General features: G+C 39.7%; 1 protein-coding gene and 1 long non-coding RNA gene across 2 annotated transcripts in view; one reads left to right on the top strand and one right to left on the bottom strand.

The window, feature by feature from the left end:
* The window catches only part of LOC306664408, a 1052029-nt gene that overhangs the window by 534972 nt on the left and 489698 nt on the right, over positions 1–27359 (bottom strand). The window lies entirely within an intron of this gene.
* IQGAP2 (IQ motif containing GTPase activating protein 2) overlaps positions 1–27359 on the top strand; it is a 284608-nt gene that overhangs the window by 40909 nt on the left and 216340 nt on the right. Inside the window, 1 exon segment of the mRNA XM_079145190.1 lies at positions 10106–10205. Coding sequence (XP_079001316.1) covers positions 10106–10205 — 100 coding nt within the window.

Below are 27359 nucleotides of genomic sequence, written 5' to 3' on the forward strand. Positions count from 1 at the left end.
TCGAGAGAACTAGCCTGATCTACTTTGTTCTAGAATATAATCAAGTTGAAATGTATTCTTGATCCATGACTGTATTGTCAACACATCCCTATTTGAATAGTGTGACCCATTTCAGAGCTGAGTTTTTGGCAATATTTTTTTAAATTGATTGTCCTGAATTGTGTTAATTCACACTCACTAACAAACTACATATGCTTCTATTAATAGTACCCTTCTGTTCTACATCATAGCCTCATAATTGAGTCTATTATATTAAACTCTACCAGATATAAGTTTCAGCTTAGCTCCTTAGTATATTGCTAGAACAGGGGAAGCATCCATCTTTCCTCCCTCCCCCTTAATGCTACAAACTCGTCTTTATTTAAATTGGCATATTGGGTGACTTTCTGGAGCTAAGCCATGTGCAGTTTCCACCTCCACTATTTGAAGTCACAAAATGAGTTGGCTGCTACTTGGCTTCCTCTTTCTTCCCCCGTACCATCTCTTCATCCTGTTACTTCTATTGCCAAATCCTGCCCAGGCAAAGCATCACCATGTTTTTCTTCCGCTCTCTAATTTAGACATGTAACATTTCTTGTCATACAGGTTTATTGCTGCCTTCTCTTTATTCCCCGTTAGGTCCTTTCCATTCCCTCCATTTCTGTCACCCCCACACCTGTTCTTTCTTTAGTTTATCATACCTGAGCTATCTATTCAGACAGTTGGGGTTTCTAGTAGAGCATCATAGTATTGGTCATCTTTTGATCATTTTCTCTCTGCTGCCTTTGAACCTTTCTTTTTTTTTTTTTTTTTTTGGTAGGAGGCTGACTAAAGGTTCGTTGTACATTTTGAGTGACAGTGGTCCTTTTCTAGCAGTTCCAATAGTACAGTTAGATGCATGAAAGTCACCTTTTGTGTTAGACTTGGCATTAAGGATTCTCTGTCATTATATATTATTTTTCTATAACTGAATATTAAAACAAATTTGAACTCTTGCTCTTTTCTTTTTCCAGAGATTGGGGGAGGGGGGATCTCACCTGTTGCCCAGGCTATACCTGAACTCTTGTGATCTTCCTATCTCATCTCCTGAGTGGCTTGGGATTACAGGCATGTGTTACCATGACCAGCTTTTGTGATTTCTGATAATAGATATCTCTAAGGAATATGTCAGTGATATAGAGTATTTGGGAAAGTTTGTGGAAAAATCTTGAACTTGGAATCAGTATTGTTTCAAATCCCAATTCTGCCATTTAACTGTCTTTATGATCTTAGAGTGATCTAAGCCTACATTACTTGACCTCTCTTATCTCTTGTTTCTTATCAGACAAATGGAGAATGCAATCCTATCTTAAGAGTGATGCATGGATTAAGAGATAATATATAAAAAATAATAGTACTTACAAAGAGCTCACTGTTAATCCTTTCCATCTGTTACTGTGTTTGTGTGTGCGTGAGAAAGAGAGAAACGGAGTCAGAGACAGACACACACAACAGTGGGAATTGAACCCAGGGTTCAGGGCCTCCCTTGTGCTAGGCAAGTGTTCTACCACTAAGCAATATACACAGTCATTTTTACATATATCATTAAGTTACTCAGAATGGTATCAAACTTGGAATTCCTGTCTGAGCCTCTCAGGGAGCTGGGATTATAGGAATACACCACCTAACTGTGTCTGCTCTTTTTCATGTACACATCACAAAGAGCTTACATTGATTAGAGAAATATGACATGTGGACTCTAAAGCATATACAGGGGAAAAAAAATACTAGTCATAACCAAGAAGTTACTTTGTACTTACATTTGAGCCATTGGTGATTTATTTTTCTTTACTTCTAATAGTCAAAGAAAAAAATCATCTAAGACTATTCTATTATTTTCTAAAGCTTCCAGCTTTGTAGGAATATCCTCTGATAGTTTACCTTTTGTGGGTAGTTGTTAAGAGAAGGACAAGATGTTACCAGTAACTTGGTACTCCTTGGAGACAGTTTGTTGTTTTTTGTTTGTTTGTTTTAGTTTTTGTTTGGTGTTTTTTTTTTTTTTTTTTTTTTTTTGGGGGGGGTAGGGCTGGGGATGGAACCCAGGGGTGCACACCTGCTAGGTAAGTACTCTACCACTGAGCGACACCCCCAGCCCACTTGCTACTCCTTGGGAACAATCCAGAGGACTGTGGTTATTTAACTTACTAAGTCTGTTTAATGGTTGTAAAGTATCATTATTCCTGTGGGGTATTAAAGTTTAGGTAAACATTTGGGTCTTTAAAGTATTGATTATTTATAGAGAACAGGGAGACTCATTTTAAGACTAGTTCTAAATAATTTGGGGCATTTTTCACTGACCATCTAAGTAAGTTTATACTCCATTAAAGATGATCTGAGTTCCTTTCCCTTCTTTTAAAAATAGTAGCAGCTTATAGAGACTGAAGGTTTTAAAATTACCTTCTGTTGTTGAAGTTAAAACTTTAAAATTGGCTGTGGAAACTTGACACTCTATTCTTCCCTATGGAGGCTGTGTGGGGATGACAGGGTGTCTGTGTAGGAGCAGGCAGTGGGCAAGTGGAATTTTCCCTGGGCTTTCTTGGTTCCCAAAATGTTTCTTGAAATTATAATTGTTTGAGAAATCCCAAATCTAGGAATCACTGCCTTTAATTCTTCTCCCAAATGGAATAAAGTTCTAGACAGACCTGTTTCCTCCCATCTCAGTCTGCAGCTGGCCAGTCTCTGTGTATGAACCTTAACAGCACCACGGTCTGCTTTGGGTTTCTAGATCATGAAAAACAAAACTAGACATTCTTGTTCAAATGTGCACAGTGGGCAAAAGTGAATTTTCCTTTTGTTGGTGAGAATTAGAAATGAAGTCCTGTTCTGAAAATGTGTCCTGGGTTTTGCCTTCCAGGGTTGATTCAAACAGCACCAGGTGCTCACATGTGCTGTTCATATTCTTGGGGGGAAAGTTCTGAGTTTCTTGTATGTAAGTGGGATCCCAGAACCCTATGCCCTGCCTAGAACTTAATGCCGTGTTCCTTCAAAGCACATTTGTAGAAAAGGATCAGTTCCATAAGGCCTATTTCCCCACATTCCTGAATAGTTGTGACACAGGAGCTTCTTAACTCTTCTGGGCTTCAGTGACCTCACTGGAACAGGGAGAGGAAGAACTACTGGTCAGTCTGGGATCTAACTCTTGTTGGTAAACATGTAGCTTCAGTATCGGCTGCCCTTATTTCCTCACCTGGAAAAATATCCTTATGATAAACTTGAAGTTTTAGGTCTTTCCTTATTCAAGTGGGTGACCATAGCCCTTTACAGCCTTGTCTAACTGAATTGCTCCTGGGGTTGTGTGTTCATTTACAACCTCGGAAAAAATTCTTAGCTATTTGTGATGGAAAAGACATACCAGGAATGGTGTGGAGGGCCACCTTTAAATAAAGCTCACCTTCCCTTAGTACTGGAGAAAATGGCCATGTTCCCTCAGGGTAGTGGGCTTGGTAGGATCAGATTTGGAAGGACATAGTTTATCTTCAACCAAAAGACTGAGCACCACTGTTAAGCAGCATTTACTCTGAGCACCTACTATTTCCTTGACCCTTGGTAAGGATTCAGAAATGGGTGAGACTTGAGGCCATGCTCTGAGTTTTCCAGTGACTTGAGGAAGCCTGTTTTTAACCCATGGTCTAGCACTGCCATCATTGTTTCGTATCCTTTAGAGTACCTGGGAACATGTGTCAGGTTGCTAACAACTTCAACCTCAAGTTTTCCTATTTTTCAAAAGAAAATTCAATTTAGGGAAGTTTGATCATAGGTCCCTTTTAAATTTAAGTAGCCTTGAAATACTTCAGGAAGCTGGTATGAAGCCAGAATATAACATGGATCAAGTTTACTTGAGTGTATCAACTTTCTTAAAAATCTTGAACTTTTGGTTCTCTCATTTTTGTATCCCACTCCTCCTACCTTGCCCCCACTTTTAGTGTTAGCGTCAAATCTCTTGCTTCTTGTGTCTTCTTTGGGGTATAAATGCCATCTCCAGTAACTATTATTATTTTTATTTTTATTTATTTATTTTTGTGGTGCTGGGGATTGAACTTAGGGCCTTGTGCATGTGAGGCAAGCACTCTACCAACTGAGCTATATCCCCAGTAACTATTCTGTAAGCTCTGAGACTGGGGACATTTCCATTTACCTATTCCCTTCTAGGTAAAGCAGTTCCCAACTCATAGAAAATGGTTTAGTATACAATCGTAGTGAATTACATACCCAAAGATATTTAGGATTCTTTGTAGAAATTTTGCATCACACAGAATAACAGTGTGTACTTAAAATACTAAATGGTGGGTATATTTCTCTGCATTGATGATTTCATCATATTCTCAATCTGCTGCTTTTCCTGAAGAGGATATACTCTAAATGACACCATTTTATGAAACTGGATTCCCAGCCCTGTTTTTGCTGATTCTTTCCAACTGTCTGTCTGTTATATTCCCCCAAATCCAAGCATCTTATAATTATGCCAAACTTTTAATTGTTTAACTATAATAAAACCCCATGAGGGGCCTTGTGAGTCACACCTGCCACATACTGTGGTCAGCCCCTGGACCACAGTCAAGCAACCACTTGACTATTTGAACAAATGAATGAATTTTAATACAAAGGATCTGGTGGCCTTGGTGGCCCTGTGGGAAGGGAGCAGGTGGAGAGTAGGGGAGATTAAGCAGTGGCCATGTCAACTCTTAATCAAAGGAGGTAGATCTTTTGCTCTTTTTACATTGAACTTGATGGATGTTCTTTGAGAAACAGACTCAGGTTTCTTTCCATCTCACTTCTATTTCCAAACCTTCTTTACCAACTCACTTTGATTCTGCTCCTGAAGCCTCTGAATAAGCCCTCTCATGTGATTTCTATAGAATGTATTTGCTTTAAAATAATGAAGGGAGGGGAAGGGGTATGGAGGTAGGAAGGATAGCAGAGTGAAACAGACATTACTACCTCATGTACATGTATGACTGCATGACCAATGTGGTCCTACAACGTGTACAATCAGAAAAGTGAGAAATTATACTCCATTTATGTATGATTTATCAAAATGCATAAATGTATTCTACTGTCATGTATAACTAATTAGAACAAATTTAAAAAATCAAACAATTTCTTTTAGCCATTGTCAACTGATTTTATAAATGGCATTCCGTGAATTGCTAATACTTCAAGAGCTGTTCTTCATAGTGTCCTCATGTATCTTAGGGTTCAAGGCAGCAAATAAAGATGAACTTTAGAGGAAATCACATTTAATCAAGTCATGTTTTTAAAAGAAGTAATTCTGAAGCCACTCAGAGGACCCATCCTTGGTATGTTGGTGAGTACTGGTTTGGACTGGTGCAGCAGCAGGCTGTGGTGCTGAAGGGCCTCAGATCCAACCCCAGCTTTGCTGCTGACCCAGGCGTAGCCATGGGCCCGTCCTTTCCCTCACTTGACCTCTGGTTTCCTCATTTGTAAGAAAGAGATAATGCCTATCTTTCAGGGTGATTATGGAAAACCACACAACAACATGGAAAAGTGCTTTATAGGCAGTAAAGTCATATCTCGAATTATTGGCTCCATGATGGCTCTTTAAATGGTAGGGCTGTTACCCATGCCTGTAGCTCTTATCAGCAGTTGCTACTAAGTAAATGATGAGTAATACAGAAACCTTTGCAGGCATCCTGGGGCCCAAAAGTGTCTGTCTTTGCTGTTGAGACTTTTTCAAACTCATAGCTTTGGCTTACACTTTGAAGGTAGGTCATGATAGGTGTTTGCTACCACTGAAGAAAGGAAGGTGAGACAGAAAGAAGTGTGGAGGGAAGAGCGGTGGGTGGGCCAGTATGTGGAACGGCAGAGGGAAGGAAGAGATGTGAATAAGGAAGCCGCATTGTCTGTTTAGTTCACTGCCCTGTCCCTGGTGCTTTGATGCATGCTGGGCACATAGAACCAATGACTTAAACATTAGTTGAGTGAGTTCAATGGAATGGTACCATATTTACCCCATTGATGATCATACGCTCGTTGTGTTCAGGGAAATAAGAAAATAAAATTACTCTACATAGCTATTTTGGGGCTCTTTTATTGGCCTTTTTTTTTTTTTTTTTTTTTAAATAAGAGATTATGTTTACTAAAGATTTTTGGCCAGTTTGTGACTTTTGCCTGGAAGTATGCCAGACACACCCGCAGGACACAAATGTGCCTTTTAGGTGTTAAGGTGCAGTAAAGAAGGACCAGGAAAAGAGGAAATTTTGAGCTGGGACAATTGGAGAAAACTTTAGGAAGGAAGTGGCCGTTGGGTTGGGCTTTAAAGATAGGATTCCTTCAACTATGGTCAGTATTTTGCATTTACCATATAAAACTGTGTGTGTCACTACTAAATAAACAATAGAATAAATTGTGTATGTATTAGTGTATGTATTAATTTACACATTGACTTTTTTTTTTTTTTTTTAACTTAGAGTAATATCAGAGTCTGTGAGCCCCTCAGCAGCTTTCCTGGACTGGTAGAATCTTGCATGATTTGTGGAGGCAGTTGGGGCAAAAGCTGAGGGATTGGGTGCTCCTAAGACTTCTGCCTTCTCCTAGGTGGGTCAGTTGAGCTGGTGGGAGAGTTCTTCCTTTTGAATGTGGTCCCTGTGCTTATGTTCTTAAAAATTGGGAATGGTAGACTGAGTATATGGGCCACCCCATTTTATTTTGGTTTCAAGCTTTAGTCTGTCTGTGGTAGTATAAAATGAAAATATCCTGTCAGAAATGGGAAACAGTCTTTATACTGATATTAAAATGAGAAACTAGAAATCACATGGTCTCCTGGGGTTAACTGTTAGAAACAATGGCTGGAAAGTGGGCATGGGCTATAGTTTGGATCTGAGATGTATCCCAAAAGTCCATGTGTTAGAGGTTTGGTCACCATCCTGTGGCCCTGTTGAAAGGTGGTGAAACCTTTAAGAGGTATGCACTCAAAAAATAAATTAAAAAAAAAATAAAAGAGGTATGCACTCATGTAAGGAAGCGAGGTCATTGGAGGTGTGCTCTTGAAGGGGATATTGGAACTCCAGCCTCTTCCTATCTCTGTTTTCTAGACACCATGAAGTAAAAACCCTCAGCCTGTACACAGTCCTGCCATGATGTATTGTGCCACCACAGTCCCAAAGAGGTAGGGCCAAGTCACTATGAACTAAAACTGTGAGCCAAGATAAACTTTCCATTCTTATAAATTTCCATTCTAGGTATTTTATTACAGTAATGGAAACCTATCAGAGCATGCCAGATATCTTTTAAGAAAAACCCGGAGAAGAAAATTACAATTTGATTCAAGGTCTATTCATTATGGGGTAATCCTAATCCCATAATGAAATAATCTAATCATCCTTACTTAAAAATGATTCACTTGAGGGTATTTTTTTCACTAAATATTTGAGAGGTACCTACCTATGTGTAAGGAGCCATGATAGATGTGAGGGAGATGTGAAGATGAATCAAAGTAGACTCTGTTCTTTGAAGAAATACCAGTTTGGAGAGAGACATGACCCATTCACACTCTAGGGCTTCTCTGATGAGGAATGTAACAACAGTGTGAACTGAAGTTCAGATGGAGTGGATGGATTCGGACTCAACCATTCCTGGAATTTTACTTGAGTAGATGTCCAAGATGTCATACACAGGGCAGAAGAATGGCTTTCCAGGCAGTGAGAAGGTGGAGTGCAGAAGACTTCGACATAAAAGGGGGCTGTGCAGTCCTGGGATACAGCGCTTCCTGGAAAGCTGGCTGAAGTATAGGCTCCATGGAGGGGTGGAGAGGCAGAAGGTTCTAGAAGTTTGTTCTGCAGAAAATGGAAACCATCTTGAAGTTTTGAGAGAGGGAATAACATCAGTAGGACCATGTGTTAGCATGAAGCTTCTGCTAGGAGTGAGAGAATGGGTAGAGGAGAGGTGGGCTGAGCAGCAAAATCTGCTGTTCAGATGGGGGAGAGATGCAGAAAGCCTGGGAAGTACAGAGGTAGATCCTTGAGAACTTTTGTACTTTTCTGAAGTGAGAGAGCTCTTTTAAAATTCCACTCAGATTGAGTTTAATAAAGAAAAAGAAAATGGTTTTGACAAATATAAATCTTCTGGCTTCATTCATGCAGATGAGGAGGCTGTTGGAGTGCAGGGACAATGGAAAATTGGGAGCGGTTGGAAGGGAGGTAGGGACAGGCTAGAGACTCACACCCTGCTTCTGTCATGGCCAGCATCTGCAGGTGCTGTTCCATGTGTCACTTCTGTGTCCCTTCCCTCCCTCCTCTCCTGCTGATTCCCTTTCTTTATCATCCACAGAGACATTAAGTTCTTCCACACTACTCCATTCTGTCCAAATATTTCTGGCCTCAGTGTTTCTGCTCTTCACTTGGGCAAATGACCTCTCAGCTCATATGCCTAACTGTAAAGTGAAGCAAGTTTCTTATCACAGTGTCATGGGACCTGAACGAGAAAATGCATGGCGAACAACTTTGCTCAAGGCCTTGAACAAAGACAGTGCTCCCTAAATAAGAACCTAGTGTGCATGTCTGTGCTTATGGTATCCTGCCTTACTTTTTTTTTTTTTTTTTTTTTTTTTAATAAAAGAGTATTCTCTTTCAAACAGTCTGAGGGTTTAGCATTATTTTTAGATCTTAAGCACGTAGCTTGGTACTTACTTCCTAAGAGTTCAAAATGTGACATTAATTCCTTTTGTTTGCTAAGGTGATGTTGTTGACCCATCAGCAGCAGGATGTGGGATTTGCATGGTTTTCTTAGAGATTGATGGGTGACCTTCATATCCTTGTCTTTTCTTGTGACCACAGGTCCCCTTTATGAAAATGGCTGACTAGAGCTGGCAGCTTGGAAACACAAAAGCAAACACTGACATTCCTCCCCTGCTGCACACACAGACACACATACTGCCTTCATTAGATGAAGTGATCTAACAAGCTAGAATTAGTTTTATGGCTGTCAGATTTAAAGTTCAGGACGGAAGAGGGAAAAGGAGTCCTTTTTATGGGAAAGCAACATTGTCATGTAAACAGGCAGCAGAGTTGGCCGAGTTAAGAGTTGGACACTGTGGAGGCTGCAGGCAGAAGAAGCACGGTCAGGAATGGTGAGGCTGTGGTCTCCACAGAAAAGCAAGGCTCAGGTGTTGAAGTTTGTGAACTAGGCTTGTACTGGAATAAAGAGTGTGGACTTGAAAACTCGAATCACTTCCTGTTTTGATTTTGTCTTAGGATACATGCTAAGTAAAAAGGTTGTCCTTGTAGATGAGCGAGGGGGAAGTTTTAGAGACTTAGACATCCCTACAGTGGGATCGATCCATTTTTTAAAAATTCTAATTAGTCGTACATGATAGCAGAATGCATTTTGATTCATTGTACTCACATGGAGCACAACTTTTCATTTCTCTGGTTGTACGTGATGTAGAGTCACACCATTCCTGCAATTATAGGGTAATGATGTCCATCTCATTCCACCACCTTTCCCACCTCCATGTCCTTTCTCCTCCCCTCTCAATCCATCTTTTGGGTTGGATGAAAGGCATTAATTTCTTCAAGGATGGGCTGGGAACACACAAGTACTTGAATATTCTTTGTTCAATCCCAGCGTTTCTGGGATGCTGTGTGGATTAGTGCCTCCAAGTTTAGCCACTGGACAAATTTCTATAGCCTTTTTAAGGACAGTTGTTCCTGGTAGACCAGGCTCTAATTGACTTGAGGCTGTTCAAATCCTAAGGTATTAACTCTATAAAACATGATCACTGTTCTGACTCTATAGTAATTTCAGTACTTCTTCTGTCTTGTTTTTGTTTGTTGTTTTCTGAGGTAAAATTCAAATGGAAATCTTTTTCTGTGTGTAATGTTTTAATACCCCATTTCTGAAGGTTCAGTGAACTCATATAATATCCATCCTTCCTCCCTCTCTTCCTTTCCTTTCCTCTTGTTCTTTTTTTCTGTGCTGAGAATCAAACCCAGTGCCTCCTACATGCTAAATGTGTACTGTACTCCTGAGCTACACCCTCAGCACTGAGTTTTTTCTACTCAGTGATCTCAGATGTTTATTCATTAAAGACTGCCCTTGTAGGTAATATATTATTTCCCTTTGTTTCTAGCTATCGTGGATGATGAAAGGCTCTCTGCAGAGGAAATGGATGAGAGGAGGCGGCAGAACATTGCTTATGAATATTTGTGTCACCTGGAGGAAGCCAAGAGGTAAGATCCAGGCGTAGGCTATTGGTGTGCCTTCTTTTGGAGATAAGCTTTGGGGGAAGGGTATGGAATTTAATGACCAGAAGGTACTTGAATGGGCCGGCAGCTCTGAAGGGTTGTCAAAAGTTGGGTATAACCAGGGAGAGAATCTTGTTTGCAATCAGTGATTTAGAACTAACCAAGCTTCCCATGCCAGGTCAATGGGCCAGGGGAGCCCTGGGACTCCATTCCAGTTCTCAGTCACAGCTAGATGCACACTACGCTCACCTGTGTGTATGCTGCTATACTTCTAATAACTCATTTGTAGTCTTGTTGGCAGCAGGCTAATGGGAGATGAAAAACCTATTTTTTAAATGATTAGGCAGATTTAAGAAAAAGTTGTCACCACAGCCAAGATCAAGGCCCTAGGGAGGCAGCTGTTCCTTTTCCCTTCTCTAGAGCCTCCCAAGAAATCACTGAACAAATGTCAGATTTTTTCTTTTCTTTTTTTTTATTGTGCTTTTATTAGCGCATTATATTGAAAGAAATTCTTTTTTTCCATATTTTTGTTGGTGCATTATAGTTACATAATGGTGTACAAATAAGGATTTGTTGTTACGTATTTGTACATGTACACAATGTAACAATTAATTTGACCAATGTGATTCTCAATTATTTTTCCTTCTTCCCTTCCCCTGGTCCCTTTCCTCTATTCTACTAATCTCCCTTCAATTTTCATGAGATCCCTTTCCCAACATCTTTCTTTTCCTTTTTTCTATTAGTTTCCACATTAAGAGAAAGCATATGACCCTTGACCTTCTGAGTTTGACTTATTTCACCTAACATAATGATCTCAAGTTCCATCCATTTTCCTGAAAATGACACAATTTCACTTTTATTCATATCTGAATAAAACTCCATTGTATATATGTACCATATTTTCTTTGTCCATTCATCTGTTGATAGGCACCTAAGCTGGTTCCATAGTTTGGCTCTTGTGAATTGTGCTGCTATAAACATGGGTATGCATGTATCACTGTAGTATGATGATTTTAATTCTTCAGGATAAAAACTGAGGAGTAGAGTAGTATAGCTAGAACATATGATGGCTTTATGCCTAGTCCTTTGAGGAGCCTTCATACTGATTTCTGTGGTGGTTGTACTAATTTACAATCCCACCAACAAGTATAAAAGTGTTCCTTTCCCTCCCACATTGTCTCCAGTATTTATTATTGTGTGTATGTATGTATGTATGTATGTATGTATGTACGTATGTATGTACGTTACCAGAGATTGAACCCATATCACCAGCCCTTTTTTATTTTGAGACAGGGTCTTGCCAAGTTGCTGGGGCTGGCTTTGAGCTCATGATCTTCCTGCCTTAGCCTCCTGAGTCACTGGGATTGCGCCTGTAATTGTTCCTATTCTTGACGGTTGCCCTTCTGACTGGAGTGAGATGAAATCTCAGTGTGGTTTTGATTTGTGTTTCCCTAATTGATAATGATGGTCAACATTTTTTTCCCACTTATTTGTTGGCCATTTGTATCTTTTCTTTTGAGAAGTATCTGTTTAGTTCATTTGCTCATTTATTAATTGGGTTATTTGTTTTTTGAGAGTTAAGTTTTTTGAGTTCTTTATATACTGTAGATATTAATCCTCTGTCAGAAGAGTGGCTAGCAAAGATTTTCCCTCATTCCGTAGGGTCTTTCTTCACATTCTTAATCATTTCATTTGCTTTGCAGAAGTGCTTTAATTTGATGCCATCCCACTCACTACTCTTGGCATTATTTCCTGTGTTTTCGGGGTCCTATTGAGAAAATTGCAGATTATTTCAAATTCTTCATCAGACTGGTTTGGACATTGGGGAGAAGCAATGACATGAATCAAGTTCTTTCTCCTCAAGTGTATCCTCAGACTTTTTTACTCACCCCTCCCCAATGATAAATACTTAGTGGTACAATAGTATTTGGACTAAAGTCCTTTGGTCATTTAGCTGCAGTGTAGATTTATGACAGCAATCTCCTCTTTAACCTGTGGGTGTGTGATCACTTAGGATAAATTGTCTCTAAAATCACATTGACTCTTTTAGACTCTTCCAATTAAGAAAATGTGTTGGGTTCTCCATGGAGAAAGTGAAGATAAAGAGTCCTAAGTGCAAATACTTTCTTTATCAGAGGAATCAAGGGAACTTTGTCCTTTGCTGGGTGAATGTCCATATACCATGAGTTAGAGTTTGATTTAATGCTTGTGCGACACAGTTCTTCATCTGGTAGTGGAGGCTCTGTACCATTCCACGAACATGATGTGTTATCTACGTAGAAAATAAACCCTTAAGTGATCTTTGGTGCTACTTATCTCTGATCACTAGTATATAGCTGTCTACAGAGCTAGAATGATGAGAATTTTAATCAGTATTTTGTAGAACACCACTCAGTGACACATGCCCTAATTTGGTATCAAAATTGTTCCACGGGGGGTGGGGTGGGGGTTCTCAGTGTTGTTTAATATTTTAACAGTGTCATGTAACTTCCTTTACGTTCTAATAGCCACGTTTTAAAGTTTAGTTACCATGTCTGTGAAATCTACAGTTAGGTTGCAGGACCCTAAAGATTCTCTACTAGTCTAATGATTATGAAAAACATGCTTTTAGTCATATGATTGCTAAAAAAAAATTAGATAAGGAGAATGATTCATAAATATTCAAAAAAAATGAGATTTCAATGAAAAAGTTTGAGTTGGAAACGTCCTTCATAACCACATACTTCATAGTCTATGCTTCTGCCTCCTGCTATTTTTTATTTTTTATTGTTTTGGTAGGTGGGAAAAGGTACGTGGTTGGTAGTTGGTAGACCTGATTTCCTTGTCCCAGCTCCACCACTTATAAGATGCATGACTTTGGACAGGCCACTTGGCCTGTGTGGAAGTACAGTTTTGTTTCTTCTATAAATGGCATGATAAAGACAATACTACCACCTGCCTTACCTAGTTTGTGGGGTTTTTTTTCCCTAAAAATTAATTAAAGAAGGTGAAAGTATTCTGTAAACTATAGTGCCAGCCAGGTGATAACGTAAGTGCAGTTTGCTCTACAGTATATCAAAGTGGTACAAGTGTAGCTTGAAAGCTTGTCATCTTTTGTAGTATTTTTGAAATTTGGTAGTTGGGTTTTGTTTTAGAAAGTCACCATAACAATGACCCCAGGTCCTTTGGAATAACTTCTTTGAAAGAATAGGCTGTGAAAATCAAATTTGTTCCTCTAAGATATATTTTCAAAAATTTTTATTATTAAAGGAGATAAGATGTAATATGTATTTATGAATCATTAAGATATAAACACTTTCAAGGAAACTGAATTTTGTTTACCAATTGTATAAAAGCTATGTGACTACTAGGTACATAGAATGCTATGATTGATGCTGGAGTTAGAGAATATCATGCTAAGCAAATAAGCCAAACCCAAAAAACCAAAGGGCAAATGTTTTCTCTGATATGCAAATGCTAATTTACAATGGTGGGCAGTGCTAGGGAGGAATAGAGTTAGTTTATATTAGGTAGAGGGGGAGTGAAGGGAGGGGAAGGGGCATGGGGGTAGGAAGGATAGTAGAGTGAAACAGACATTATTAGCTCCTGTACATATATGACTGCATGACCCATATGATCCTACAATATGTACAATCAGACAAATGAGAAATTATACTCCATTTATATATGATTTATCACAATGCATAAATGCATTCTACTGTCATATATAAGTAATTAAAACAAATTAAGAAAAAGAAAGCATAGTACCCAGAAATTTCATGATTCTAAATTGAAGAAATATATGAAAAAGTGAGTTTTTCTCTGTTCAGAAGATTATTTGACAGAATTTATCCCATGATTCTTTTATAACTCTAGCACATTAGGAATTCGTCATTGGATTTATAAAGTGTATGTGTGTTCATGTGAGTGCAGTTGCTTAGAATGTTGAGTTTCTACCAAATTAGATTCTTCCAAAATTAGATAACCTAGATGAAATGGACAAATTCCTAGAAAGACACCAAACTACCAGAACTGAATTAAGAGAGAAAAAAAATCTGAATAGGCTGAGCATGGTGGTGCATGCCTGTAATCCCAGCAGCTCAGGAAGCTGAAGCAGGAAGATCACAGGTTGGGAGCCAGCCTCAGCAACTTAGCAAGACTAAAAGCAACCTAGTGAGACCCTGTCTCAAAATAAAAAAATAAAAAGGGCTGGGGAATGTGGCTCAGTGGTTAAGTGCCCCTGGGTTCAATTCCTGTTACAGGGGGGAAAAAAAAAATCTGAGTAGATTTAAGACATGCAAAGTTTGTAGTCAAAATTCCAACATGTCCAGATGACTTCATGGAAGAGTTCTGCTAAGTATTTAAGAAGAATTAACATGGTAACTTTTATATTTTATGTTTTTTACTACTATTTAAACAATAAATTTAAGAAAATTAAAAAAGAGGAATTAACACCAGTCACTCAAACTCTTCCAAATAAATGAGAGGAGGAAACACTTTCCAACTCATTAGGCCCGTGTTACCCTAATGCCAAAGCTAGACAAAGATATCTCAAGAAAACTAAAGACCAATATCTTATGAGTAAAATTGCAAAAATCCTCAACAAAATCTTAGCAAATAGAATCCAGCAACATATGAAACCAGTTTTTCACTACCCAGTGGGACTACAACCTTGGTTTAACACCTCAAAATCAATATAATAGGCCATACTAGTGGAACAAAGGGCAGAAATCAAATGATCATCTCATTAAGATGCATGAGCAGCATCTGATAAAATTCAGCCTCTTGTTGATATAAAAACATTTAAGGGCTGGGATTATAGCTCAGTTGGTAGAGTACTTGCCTGTCAAGCACAAGCCCCTGGGTTCAATCCCCAGCATGGCAAAAAAAAAAAATGAAATAAAATACAAAACATTTAATAAACTAGGAATGGATGAGAATTTCACCTGATAAAGGGCATCCGTGAAAAATTCACAATTTACATCATACTTAATGGTGAAATACTGGATGCCTTCTTTCAGAAGCTGGCTTTGATCTTGAGATCCTCCTGCCTCGTCCTCCCAAATTGCTGGGATTACAGGCATTTGCCACCAGGTCTGGCTTTCCTTTTTCTTTTCTCAGTTCAAAATCGACAAGCTGATCCTAAAATTCATATGGAAATGCAAGGAATGTAGAAAAGTCAAAACAGTCTTGAAAAAGAAGAACAAAGTTGGAGGACTCATATTTCCCAATTTCAAAACTTTCAAAATCAAGACAGTGTGGTACCAACATGAGGATACACATATAGATCAATGGAGTGCAGTTGAGGATCCAAAAAACCTCTGATACTTATGGTTCATTCATTTTTGCCAGGGGAATTAAGGCAATTCAATGGGAGAAAAATAGTCTTCAAAAAAGGACCCTGGGACAACTGAAGATCCGCATGCATGAAAATGAATTTGAACCATATTTCACACCATATACAAAAATTATCATAAAACAAATTATTAACCAAAATGTGAGAGTCACCATTATAATTCTTTTTTTTTTTTTTTTTTAATTTTTTGCTGTTGTAGATGGACATGAAACCTTTATTTTATTTATTTTCATGTGGTGCTGAGGATCGAACCCAGTGCCTCACACATGCTAGGCAAGCGCTCTACCACTGAGCCCCAGCCCAGTATAATTCTTTTAGAAGAAAACATGGGAGTAAATTTTTGTGACCTTGGTTTGGGCAATGGTTAGGCAATGAGATTTGACACCAAAACCAAAAATGTCAGAAGTAAAATAGATAAATTTAACATCATAAAAATTAAAGCCTTTTTTAAAGTCAGAAGATACCATAAGGAAAGTGAAAGATGAATCATGTATCTGATAAAGGACTTGCATCCAAAATATATAAAGGATTCCTACCACTTGGTGTGAAAAGTCAATAGCCGGGCTGGGTATATAGCTCATTTTGAGAGTGTTTGCCTCGCAAGCATGAGGCCCTGGGTTCAATCCCCAGTACCGCCAAAAAAAAAAAGTCAATAGCCTAATTTTAAAATAGGCTAATTTAAACATAGACAACAGATCTGAAAGGTTGATAAAGAAGATAAACAAATGACCAATAAACACAAGACAAGATAACATCACTCCCTGTTGGGGAACCACAAAGCAAAACCACCATGAGATATCCCTTTATATCCAGTAGGATAGCTTCCATCCATAAGGTGAATTACAACAAATGTGAGGATATAGCTCAGTTGATAGAGTGCTTGCCTCGAAAGCGCAAGGCCCTGGGTTCAATCCCCAGTTTCCATATGATCCAACAATTCCACTCCCAGGTATTTTGAAAGCCTATATCTGCACAAAAATGTATACACAAATCTTCAAAGAAGCACTATTCATGTTAAGAGGAAATGGAAACAACCCAAACATCCATCTATTGATGAAATGAGGATAAACAAAATGTAATATCTCCACCCAATGAAACATCATTCCACTATAAAAAAATAAAATACATACTACAACATGGATGAACATCAAAAACATTATACTAAGTGAAAAAAGCCAGAAGGTTCTATGAAATGCCCAGAACAGGCAAAGATGAAGTAGTGATGAAGTATATTAATTAGTAAGGCTTAGGGAGAGGGAGGGATGGTAGGTGATTGCTAATGGGTTTGGGCTTTCTTTTTGAACTGATAAAAATGTTCTCAAATTGCTTGTGGTCATGGTTGCACAACTATAACAACCACTGAATTGGATACTTTTGAAAGGGGGAATTATTTGGTATATAAATTACCTCAATAAAACTCTTAACTAGAGAAAAATTCCTTTATTTAGACTGGCTCAGAATGCTTAAAGAAGCCCTTAGTGAAGCTGATAAATAAGATTAATTGGATTTTAGCAGATACATCACATACAAAAGGTACTCTTGAGATATGTGAAGTACCTATGTGCTGTATTCATTTTGTAGACACTTATTGGGTATCCACTAGATGTAAACAAGTGCCATAGGGTTGCTCTGGAGATAGAGATCAAACAACTAATAATACTGTGCTCAGAAAGCCTCATTATTTGGGTTGAAGTTTTTACCCAAAAGTAAAAACTTTTTACTTTTCCCTCAGTTACGTTTGCTTTTTTTTTTTAAGTACTGGGGATTGAACCCAGGGGTGCTTAACCACTGAGCTACACCCCCAGACGCTTTTTATTTTTTATTTTAAGACAGGGTCTCACTAAGTTGCAGAGGCTGGTCTTGAACTTGTGATCCTCCTGCTTCAGCCTCTCAAGTTGCTGGGATTATAGGCATGTGCCACAGTGCCCAGCTGCTCTTTTAATTTCCGTGTGTGTATATCTCACCATATCAGCATCATCACCATATCAGTTCATCATCATTGAACATGTTTTTCATATGTTCACTTCTATTCTACCAGTATACTGAAGTTTTTGAACATCTCTTGCTAGACTGCTACTGTGGACTTCTATTGGTTTCTCCACTCCTCTCTGGCCCCTTTTAAGCCTCTGTCTAAATTATAGTCAGGTGAATCATTTAAAAACTCAGATCTGTGGTGACCAATCCTCTGTTTAATGGCTTCAGTGATTCCTAATACTCTTAGGATAAAGATGAAAGTCCTTTGGGCTGGGTAGGCTCTGCACAGTGCAGTCCTTGCAGCCTCTGCAGCTTCGCAGTGTGCTCTGCTTCCTGTTGCTCTCTGCTCTGACCACACGACCTCTTTTCATTGCTGTTTTCCCTCCACCCAGGCCATTGCATGTGGCTCTTTACCTTACAGGTGAAGGGTTCAGATGATGTCAAAGAGAGCTAATTATAATTGTTTTGGGAGGCAAAGGTTGTCTGTGATAGGTATTACTATTTAACCATGACTGAATAACAAATTCCCCTTAATTAGTAGCTTAAACTGACAAACGTTTATCTCAGAATGTTGGGAGATCAGGAATCTGGACATAGCCTCCCTGGGTCCTTTGGTTCTGGATTCTCATAAGGCTGCAGTCATTTCAGGATTCACATGGGGTACATCTACTTCTAGTTCACTCAGTGCTGTTGGCAGGCAGGATTCAGCTCCTGACAGGCTTTTGGGCCAAGGGTCTTGGTTCCTTGCTGTTACTGGGTAGAGTTTTCCCTTGTTGCTTGCCACTTGAGCCTCTCCTTAGGGATGTTCCCAACATGGCAACCATATGTCACCTCTATGTTGAAGCCAGCTTCTATCAGAGTGACCAAGTGAGGGAGCAAGCCGGAAGCCAGAGTACATAACAGTACGAATTAAAAACAGAACAAATCATTGAGAGCACCTTAGAAGCTGCCTCCTGTACCGTGTGTCCAGATCCCTTTGAAATTCACAGGGTACTTTTTAATTTTTTTATTTGTTCTAATTAGTTATACAGGGTATTTAAAAAAAAAAATAACAAAATATATTTTTTCACAATTCTGGAGGCTAAAAGTCCGAAGTCACAGTGCTGATAGGTTTGGTTTCTTCTGAGGCCTCTTTTTGGCTTACATCTACTCAAGTGGCCATCCTCGTCTGTGCTGTCTGCTTCTCTCTAGCCTCTTCTTGAAAGGACTCCAGTTGTGTTGGATTTAGGGTCCACCTAACCAACCCTACTGAATTACCTTTTCAAAGACACTATTAACAAATCGTCATGTTTTGAAGTACTGAATGTTAGGGTTCAACATGTGAATGGGGGGTACAATTCAGCCCAAAATAGCAGAAAAATTTGTCTCTGGATTGGCAAAGATTAATGTGAATGTACACATTATTATGTCCTAAGATTAATACAGGTTTTATAAGATGTCAAAACAATCCCCTTTATGCTAGAATTACTTTACAAAATACATCGTATCTTCTCTTGAAACTTTTTAGGTAAGAGTATTGTATTAGTCAGGATCCTCGGTTGCCAATTCTGGTTACCACAAGCAGAAACAGAATGGATTAGAAGGGTATAGGTAGCTCCCAGAATTAATGGAAAAGCCAGAGGAACAGGCTTGGGATATTGAAAGCAATCAACTGATGTCAACAGGCAGAACCACAGCTGAATGTTTTCATTGTGAGGAACTTGGTTATGGTATTGCATTCACCATGAGCACCCCAAACTGCCATTGACAGGGGGAAATTCTTTTTGTTTATTGTCAAGAATTAGATATCTTGATCTGAATAGTTATAATACTAAGGTTATTACTGCCTTTTTTTTTTTTTTCAATTGTGAGTTTTGGATTTTTTTTTTTTTTTTTTTCAGGGAAGTATTTTTTGTTCTGTTTTGTTTTGTGTTTTCCAGCACTAGGGATTGAACCCGGGGCTTTGGGCATCCTAGGCAAGCACTCTACCACTGAGATATACTCCCAGTCTTGAACTGTTTTAAAGAAAGCTTTTCATTTATTTAAAATAAATAGTTAGCCAGTCATGGTGGTGCATGCCTATAATCCCAGCAGCTTGGGAGGCAGAGCAAGAGGATTGTGAATTCAAAGCCAGCCTCAGCAACAGTGAGGCGCTAAGCAACTCATTGAGACCCTGTCTCTAAATAAAATACAAAATACGGCTGGGGATGTGGCTCAGTGGTCGAGTGCCCGTGGGTTCAATCCCCAGTATCCAAAATAACTAACTAAATAAATAAATAAGAAACTAATAGTAAATGAACTTTTGAGTTTTCTCTTTGAATATCACTGAAAGCTAGCTTTATAGCTTCTTCACTGTGGGAATTTTGCTGAAATGGGACTCTGTGGACAAGCATGCGACTCAGGGACTTTAAAAGGTTCTCTGATGCCAGAAATCCTTTTGAAAGAGTAACTTTTAAGTTGCTCTTTTAATTTAAAGAATTGGTACTGCTGAACAGATTTCTTACTGATCTGTATAAAATAATAATCCATTAATAAGAATGAATCTATTCTTAAAATTTTAGTTTGTCAGTGTTGGGAGACAACTGCAAAAAAATTTAAGATAGGTCTCTTTGGGAAAACTCTGGGTTGAGGAACTAAATCCAACTGGAGCTGTTATGAAGGTCAGAGAACAGGAGAGGGAATCTTGGCAAGAAATGGAGAGGGAATTTGCAAATTACAGTCTAGCAAGTAGTTATGAATGGGGCCACTATTGTGTCTCCCAACGCAAGTTCCTGTAATATTATAATCCTTTTTTAAAGAAAGAAAATGCATATAAATTTTCACTGTCCTTACTTTTTCCATCCTAACTTTGAAAATAAACAAAGTGGGAAAAGTCTTCCCTTGGTGATGGGCTTGTTTAGAAATATTATCTTAAAAGAACTCTTTATGTGAGCCAAACTGTTCTCTGTATGGGTAAGCCTGGGACAGTTTTGTGTGTGCCCTGGAAAGAAAACAAAACACGGGTATGATTGCTTTTGTGTCTGTGTTTACAACTCAGATACCAAAAGGACATCTCTGATTGAATCAAGTCTCAAGCTCAGACCTAACCTCATAGCAAGTTAGAGAATCAGATTTGAAAGAAGAAATGCTTCAAATGTTTAAGCAGATGAAGCGTGAAGGTAGTTTTATTTAACATTATTTAATCATGATTTCTTAAAAAAAAAAAAAAATCTTATGCCTGGGAATGCTTTATGGAATCTGCTGGATTTCCTCTTAATGCTTAGAACTCACTGTCCCTATTCCTAAGAACACTCTCCATGGATGTGCGCATCGATAATGTTAATAAAAACTTGGAATTTGGACTGAAATACCTTTCCTGGTTTTAAAAAAAAAAAAAATCTATTGAGACCTGTTTCTCTATACAAATTATTAGTGAAATTTTAAGGACTTTCTTCATTGTATTTTCAAAACAAACAGCTTTAATGTTTCCATGGTAACTGCATTCCCTCCTACTCCCTTGTTCCTTCCCTGGCTCTGACCTCATCTTTGCTGCCCAAGGGGGATAAGATGAAGTGTGGGTTTGCTCCATGTGGCTGCTGGTAGGACAGGGGTGCAGTGAGTTGCAAGCAGACCCTCTCAGGTCTGGTTCCTGGGTAAGGGAAAGGGCCTACCTCTGAGGACCAGCCTGCTTGGGGTTGCTTTCCAACCAGCTTGCCTCAGAAGCTATATGCTACCTATAGACAAACCAGAGTTTGGCATATCTCAGTAGTAGGGAAAGAGTATTCTAAGAGGAGAAAGGGCTCATCTGGGGTAGCTTGTGAGTGGATAAGATGGGATCTGAATGGGGTGTGTTCATGGCACAAGAAGAGATGTGATACCAACCAGCCCACCTGCCAGCTCCTGGTACTTCTAGCTGGGGCCTTAGGGAAGGTGTTGGTGCTGAGGTCCAGGGATTGTGCTATGGTCTTTAGTGGAAGGGATACTTATTAAGGATGTGAGGGAAGAAGTCACAGGATTTGGCAGAGGATTAGATTTGGGCTGCAGAAGGATCTGGGGGGGGTGGATGCTTTGGGGCTTTTTTGACCCAAATGGACTCACTTCCTGGTTTCTCTAAGCTGGGCCTAGACTTGGGTTACATCTCTGGGAGGTTTTTTGTTTTTCATTTGCATATATTGTATGTTCTGGCCTTAGATATATGTTGGACAGGTGCCAATCAGGTAAGTTCTGACAGATGAAGATATAACTTCTCAAAGTACTGGTAGTTTTAAATACAAACAATTGGCATTAATCTTCCAACCAAAGACAAATTGAGCAACTGATATTTAATCCCAAAGTTTATATTTGTTTCTCAGGCTCTTCAAAGTTGGAAGCCTAGGAGAGGTTTGGAATTTTCCATGGTCTCAAATGTCCTTTACTAATAAGGGTGATCACGTGAGTGTCTACTCACCAGGCATTGTGCCCTGAGCACTCAATGCACATGATCTCAGTTCTCACAACCTCCCTGGGGGATGAGGGGTATCCTTGTTTTATAGATGGAGAAACCAGTTTCTGGAAAAACTTAAGTAATTTATCCAATGTCAGAGCCAACAGGCTTGAGAAACAGTCTTACAACCTAAAGTCTGTCTAACATCAAAGACTATGTACCTAAAAATGGACACACTGTCCCATTTCTTTATTCTTAATGCATTTTGACTACATCTTCATTGTAAATTCAAAATGTAGTCTTGGTTTTTTAGATTCTTTATGGGTTAGCTCTTTTCCAGCTCTTGATCAGTTCTTACTTCTTGAGTTTTGATGGAACTAGCACAATATAGCCATCTACTGTCTTCATTTGTTTCTCCCTTTTTTCTTTTTTCCTTTTATGTTTGTTCATTTTGGTTTAACTGGTACCACTGTGAATAGTTTGCTATAGGGAGAATTTACCATGTATTTACCTAGTACGTGTTCTCCCCTCCACCCACTTCCTGGTCTCTTAAAAATTTTTTTAAGGAATTGTCAGTTTTCTGTTATATAGATTTGATTCTCCTCATCCAAGATAGTTTGGGTTCATCTTTATTCTTGGTTAGGTCTGGATTCTACTTTTAATTCATCAATCATCTTTTTGGTTGTATCACTATTATGACTGGTTTCAAAGAGTGCTTGGCTTTCTGTTGAAACATCAAAAGGTCTGAATAGCAAACACCACTGAGGTCTCTTCCTTCCTGTATGAACCTCCCCACCAGATGCTGCCTCATGCTGTGATGCTTAAAACTCATAAAACAATATCATTATTCAAGGAGTAGAGAGACCGAGGGAAGTTGGTGGGGGAGAATATTTGTAGGAAGTATTCCCAGATTGCTTTCTTCATGTCTTCCACTTTATATATTTATTTATTATTTATTTTTGTGTCACTGGGAATTGAACCCAGGTGCATTGTGCCTCTGAACTATTTTATTTTTAAAATTTGAGACAGGATCTCACTAAGTTACTGAGGCTGACCTTGAACTTGCAGTCCTCCTTCCTTAGCCTCTGACTTGCTGGGATTACAGGCATGCACCACTGTGGCCGGCTGATCTCTTTCATTTTAGAATGGTTACAGAATGTAGAATGGTCTTCCACTGCTGTCTCAGTCTGAACACCTTCCTTTTCCTTTAACAGAATCAAATCCCCATTTCATATATGGGGCTTAGAGGAGCTCCATCAACTCCCTTATCCATGGTGGAGTTCATGGCAGATTTGGATTTAGGACTAAGGTCTGCTTGACAATGTTCTTTCACTCCATGAGTCTCTCCAGGTCATGCCAATGAGAAAAAGTAATAGGTGAAAGCTCAACAGTGAAAATATATACAGATAAAAATGAATATTAAACGTATTTGGTTTGGTAGATTCAGTTTAATTCTGCTTTTATTTAAATGCTGAATTCCTCACGTGGGGGAGTTACCTATGTGTACATCTCTGTTATCCACCTTTCATTTTTTCTGAGGAACTTGAATCTATTTAAGTGTTAGAACAGGACTTCAGGAATAACATCACTAGTCATCTCCGTACTCCCCATTCAGTCTTGTTTAGCTTAAATTTCCCTGGGTTTTCTCCCCCGGTCTCACCATCACATAACTTGGAATGCACAGGTTTCCCTGCCTCTGATATTTCACAGGGCAAAAAGTGACGAAGCTGTGTCATTTTTGAGAGAGTGACTTAGACTGTAGTGATTCCCAAATTCACCATGACCTGCACTGTGGTTTCCGGGGTGCTTGTACAAATGCAGGAGTTTGCAGATCACTTCAAACCCTATAATTCCATATCTAGGGAGTGGGGCCAGAGGGTCTGAATTTTAACAAATTGCTCATGAACACTTGTATGCATACTGAAGCTTGAGAATTGTACTCAAGAAGGAAGAGACCAGCATCTGAGGCTGATATGACCTTAGCTCCTGGCTTTTCCACCTAATGACAGATACCTCTTCCTTTGGAATGAGAAGGGAGAGAGGAAGGGCATTCAGTGTCACCATCTGCTAATGAGAGAAGAACGGGAGGATCAAGGTATGAACAAACAATAGTACCTCAGTCAGAGCTGGATAGAAAGCCAGAGCAGTTTTGAAGAGTCAACTAAAGTTATGATTTGTCTTTGTGGACCAGTCAGCCTTTCACGTGAATTTCTCCAATCAGACTAGAGGAAACAAATTGGGTAACTAGGTCTCAGGATGAGCTTGCTGGCTCTGACAATGTCAAGGGAGACAGAGGCCCCAGGGTGTTAATGGGAGCAACACTGAAACTGGTGGCCTTGAGGTCTCATCTGGCTAATGAGGCCAGTAAAACCAAGCTGGGTAAGATGGAGCAAGGCGAAGCCAAGGATGAAGAACGAAGGGCAGGATCTAAGAATAAGGAAGTAGAGAAGTGAGTAAATAAAAAGCTGTAGTCAGCGATTTGGAAGCCTAGATCTCAAAGGTGGAGTTTTTCCGGGTAGTGATAAAGTCCGAGGTGTGGTGGGGCTTGTGTGTGGTTGGAATGTAAAACCTTTAGATAGAGGAGGAAGTCTCTGAGCTGTGCCTTTGGGTGTTACCAAGGTCATCCACCTGTGTGAAGCCAGCAGAAGCAGGTACCAGAGGAGCCTAGTGATTATGGTAAGAAAGGAGGAGGTATTGCAGGTGTGAGACACCAAGGATTTCCTGGAATGGAGGTGACAGAACAAGGTGTGGCTTGGAAGAGAAGTTCAGGGAGGAGAGCGAGGACTTCCCTTCCTTGGAAATTTGGGGAACCACCACCTCTAGAGTGGGTTGATGAGAAGTGGTATTGTGAAGGAAGCCAGATCCAATAAGACAAGTAGGCAGAGAAAGTTCAAACAAAAGTTGAAAACAGAGGAGAGATGTATTTCTATACCAGATCAGCAGTGGCAGAGGCACATGGGCAGGAATGGTGGACTTGGAGAGGGTAGCAGGAGGACCAGTTTGTAGAACAGATGAGAAAGATGAGTGTATCTAAAAGAGAATTGTAGGTCAACATTGTCCACATTAAGTCAAAGGGTGAAACCATTGCTGAAACCAGTTGAGATTTATTTTACTGTGATACAGGCCCATTAGACATTGTCGGTTAGCAGTTTACAGTGATTCATTAGATGGAAACTTCACTTTCAGCAAGTGGCTTTAAAGCCTTGTGACCTGGAGTTACACCATTTTGTATCATGACCCAAGATATCTATGTGACGATGTGTGTAAATGTGTGTGTGTGTATCTGACACACTAGAACAAAGATTCACAAAACCACACTTCATCTTCACCATACTGTACACACTCTGATATTTACTAAGATAGTCTGTTCTCATTTTCTGAGAAATGTTGGTTGTGATCCACTGCACTGATTTCATGACCCATTGAAGGTGTACAGCCTGGGGTTGAAATGATATGCTATCTTGACCCTGCCTGGTAATATTAGATACTGTTTTCTGGGCATCTCTATGATGAGAAATATTAGTTTTTTGCTTTTTTGTCATATGTAGAGCTTAGTATATGATTGGGAAGAAAACAGGAAGTTATGGTTGATTAGATTTTTACTTAAAACCTTCATTGCCTTCACTCTGCCTGCAGGGTCATCATTTGGCACCTCAGCCTGGTGCATTATCCCACATTCATCTTGCCCTTTTTAGTGCATTACCCCTGCCTATAATCGTCCCCTCCTTGGTCTTGTCTTGCAGCCTTGTCCTGCTTCCAGTGCATTTATTGCACCTGTGGCACCTTTGCTGTATGTTGACCTCCCCTGACAGTTGGGGAGCTCCCCAGGGGAGACATTCTCACTCGTGGTACCTCAGTGCCTCACATGGAGACTGGTGCAGAGTGACTGCTATAGTAGCCTGCCTGAGCAAACAGTGCTGGGACCTCACAAGGCCTGGCTTCGATTTCTTGTCCAGCTGATTTGGCATAGAGAGACCTGTAAGAAATGTCAGTTCTCCCTATCAGATGGCCCTTTTATAAGGTCTAACCCCCCACAAGCAGCTGCAAAAGCCCTACACCCCCCTCTCTTGGAACCACACCTTGACAATATGGCCCATATCCTGCTTCTCTTCCGGAGTGTCAGTTTCCCGCTGGCGGGGCCCCGCACCCAATCACTTTCCACTGCCCTGCCTCAATCCCCTAGCGACAAAGCTTGCCCAATCACCTACTGCCCCGTCCCATACCCTGGCCTATGAGACTTCTCTCCACTCTATAAAAGTGTGCACATTCTCTGAATAAAGCGGAACTTCTCCAGTGGATGGACAGTTGGTGTCACCTCATTCTTTCACCTTTGACCAGCTCTTGATGATCATTGATGATTTTCTCTTCTGAACCATGTGGGCCCCTTTGAGGAATATAGACCAGTGGCCCGTGCTTGGGTAGCAAGGATCTTGTGGAATTGGTTGCAGAATTGTTGCACTCACATTCTCACATGTACTCCATCACCCAGTGGACATTCAGTGGAGCATGTCTGAGTTTGTTCTGTGCTGTCACAACAGAATATCTGAGATGGAGTAATTTACAAAGTTATTTGAATCACAGTTTTAGAGGCTGGAAAGTGTACTCTTGAGGGGCCACCTCTGATGAGGGCCTTCTTGCTACATTATAGCATGACAGAAGACATTGCATAGCTACAGAGTGTGTATGTGAAAGAGAAGGGGGCTAGGAGTGAAACTCAGTGGTACAGTATTTGCCTAGCATGCACAGGCCCTGAGTTTGATCCCCAGCAAGAAAGAAAAAAGAAGAGGAGGAGGAGAGAGGAAGGGGAAGAAACTTGTCCTTTTATCAAGAACCTACTCCTATGACAAGCACCATTATTCTATTCATCAAGACCCAATCAAAAGTCCACCTTCAAAAAAAAAAAAAAAAAAAAATCTGCCTTTCAACACGGTCCCATTGGGGATTAAGTTTTAATGCATGAATTTTGGGAAACATACTCAGACCATAGCAATGTGCCATGGTTTGGCTACTGTGCCCATAGGACTGGGTATTCCTCACCTTCCCAGTTCAAAGGAGCAGTTGGTCTGGTAACTGCTCTGTGTGGGTGATGTTATTAAATAGGGATTCTAGTGGACTGGGGCTATAGCTCAGTTGGTAGAGTGCTTGCCTAGCAAGCACAAGGCCCTGGGTTCAATCCCCTGTACTGAAAAAAAAAAAAAAAAAAAATAGGGATTCTAAAGCACCTCTGTGCAAATAGACCCTCCCTCACCCCCAGTCATTTTGTGTACAAGTAGATTTCAGTAGACTTTTTGTGAATCAGAATTACCTACAACCTAAAACATACCAATAATACAGATTCAAGGATGAATTAAGAAAGGTTCCTCAAACTTAAATGGTAACTGTGGATGCTTGGAAGTTCAGCAACTAAGTTGAACAATAAATTCATCTATGTGGTGTTCACCTGCATGTC

The sequence above is a fragment of the Sciurus vulgaris genome (genome assembly GCF_902686455.1).
Source record: "Sciurus vulgaris genome assembly, chromosome: 6".
NCBI lineage: Eukaryota > Metazoa > Chordata > Mammalia > Rodentia > Sciuridae > Sciurus > Sciurus vulgaris.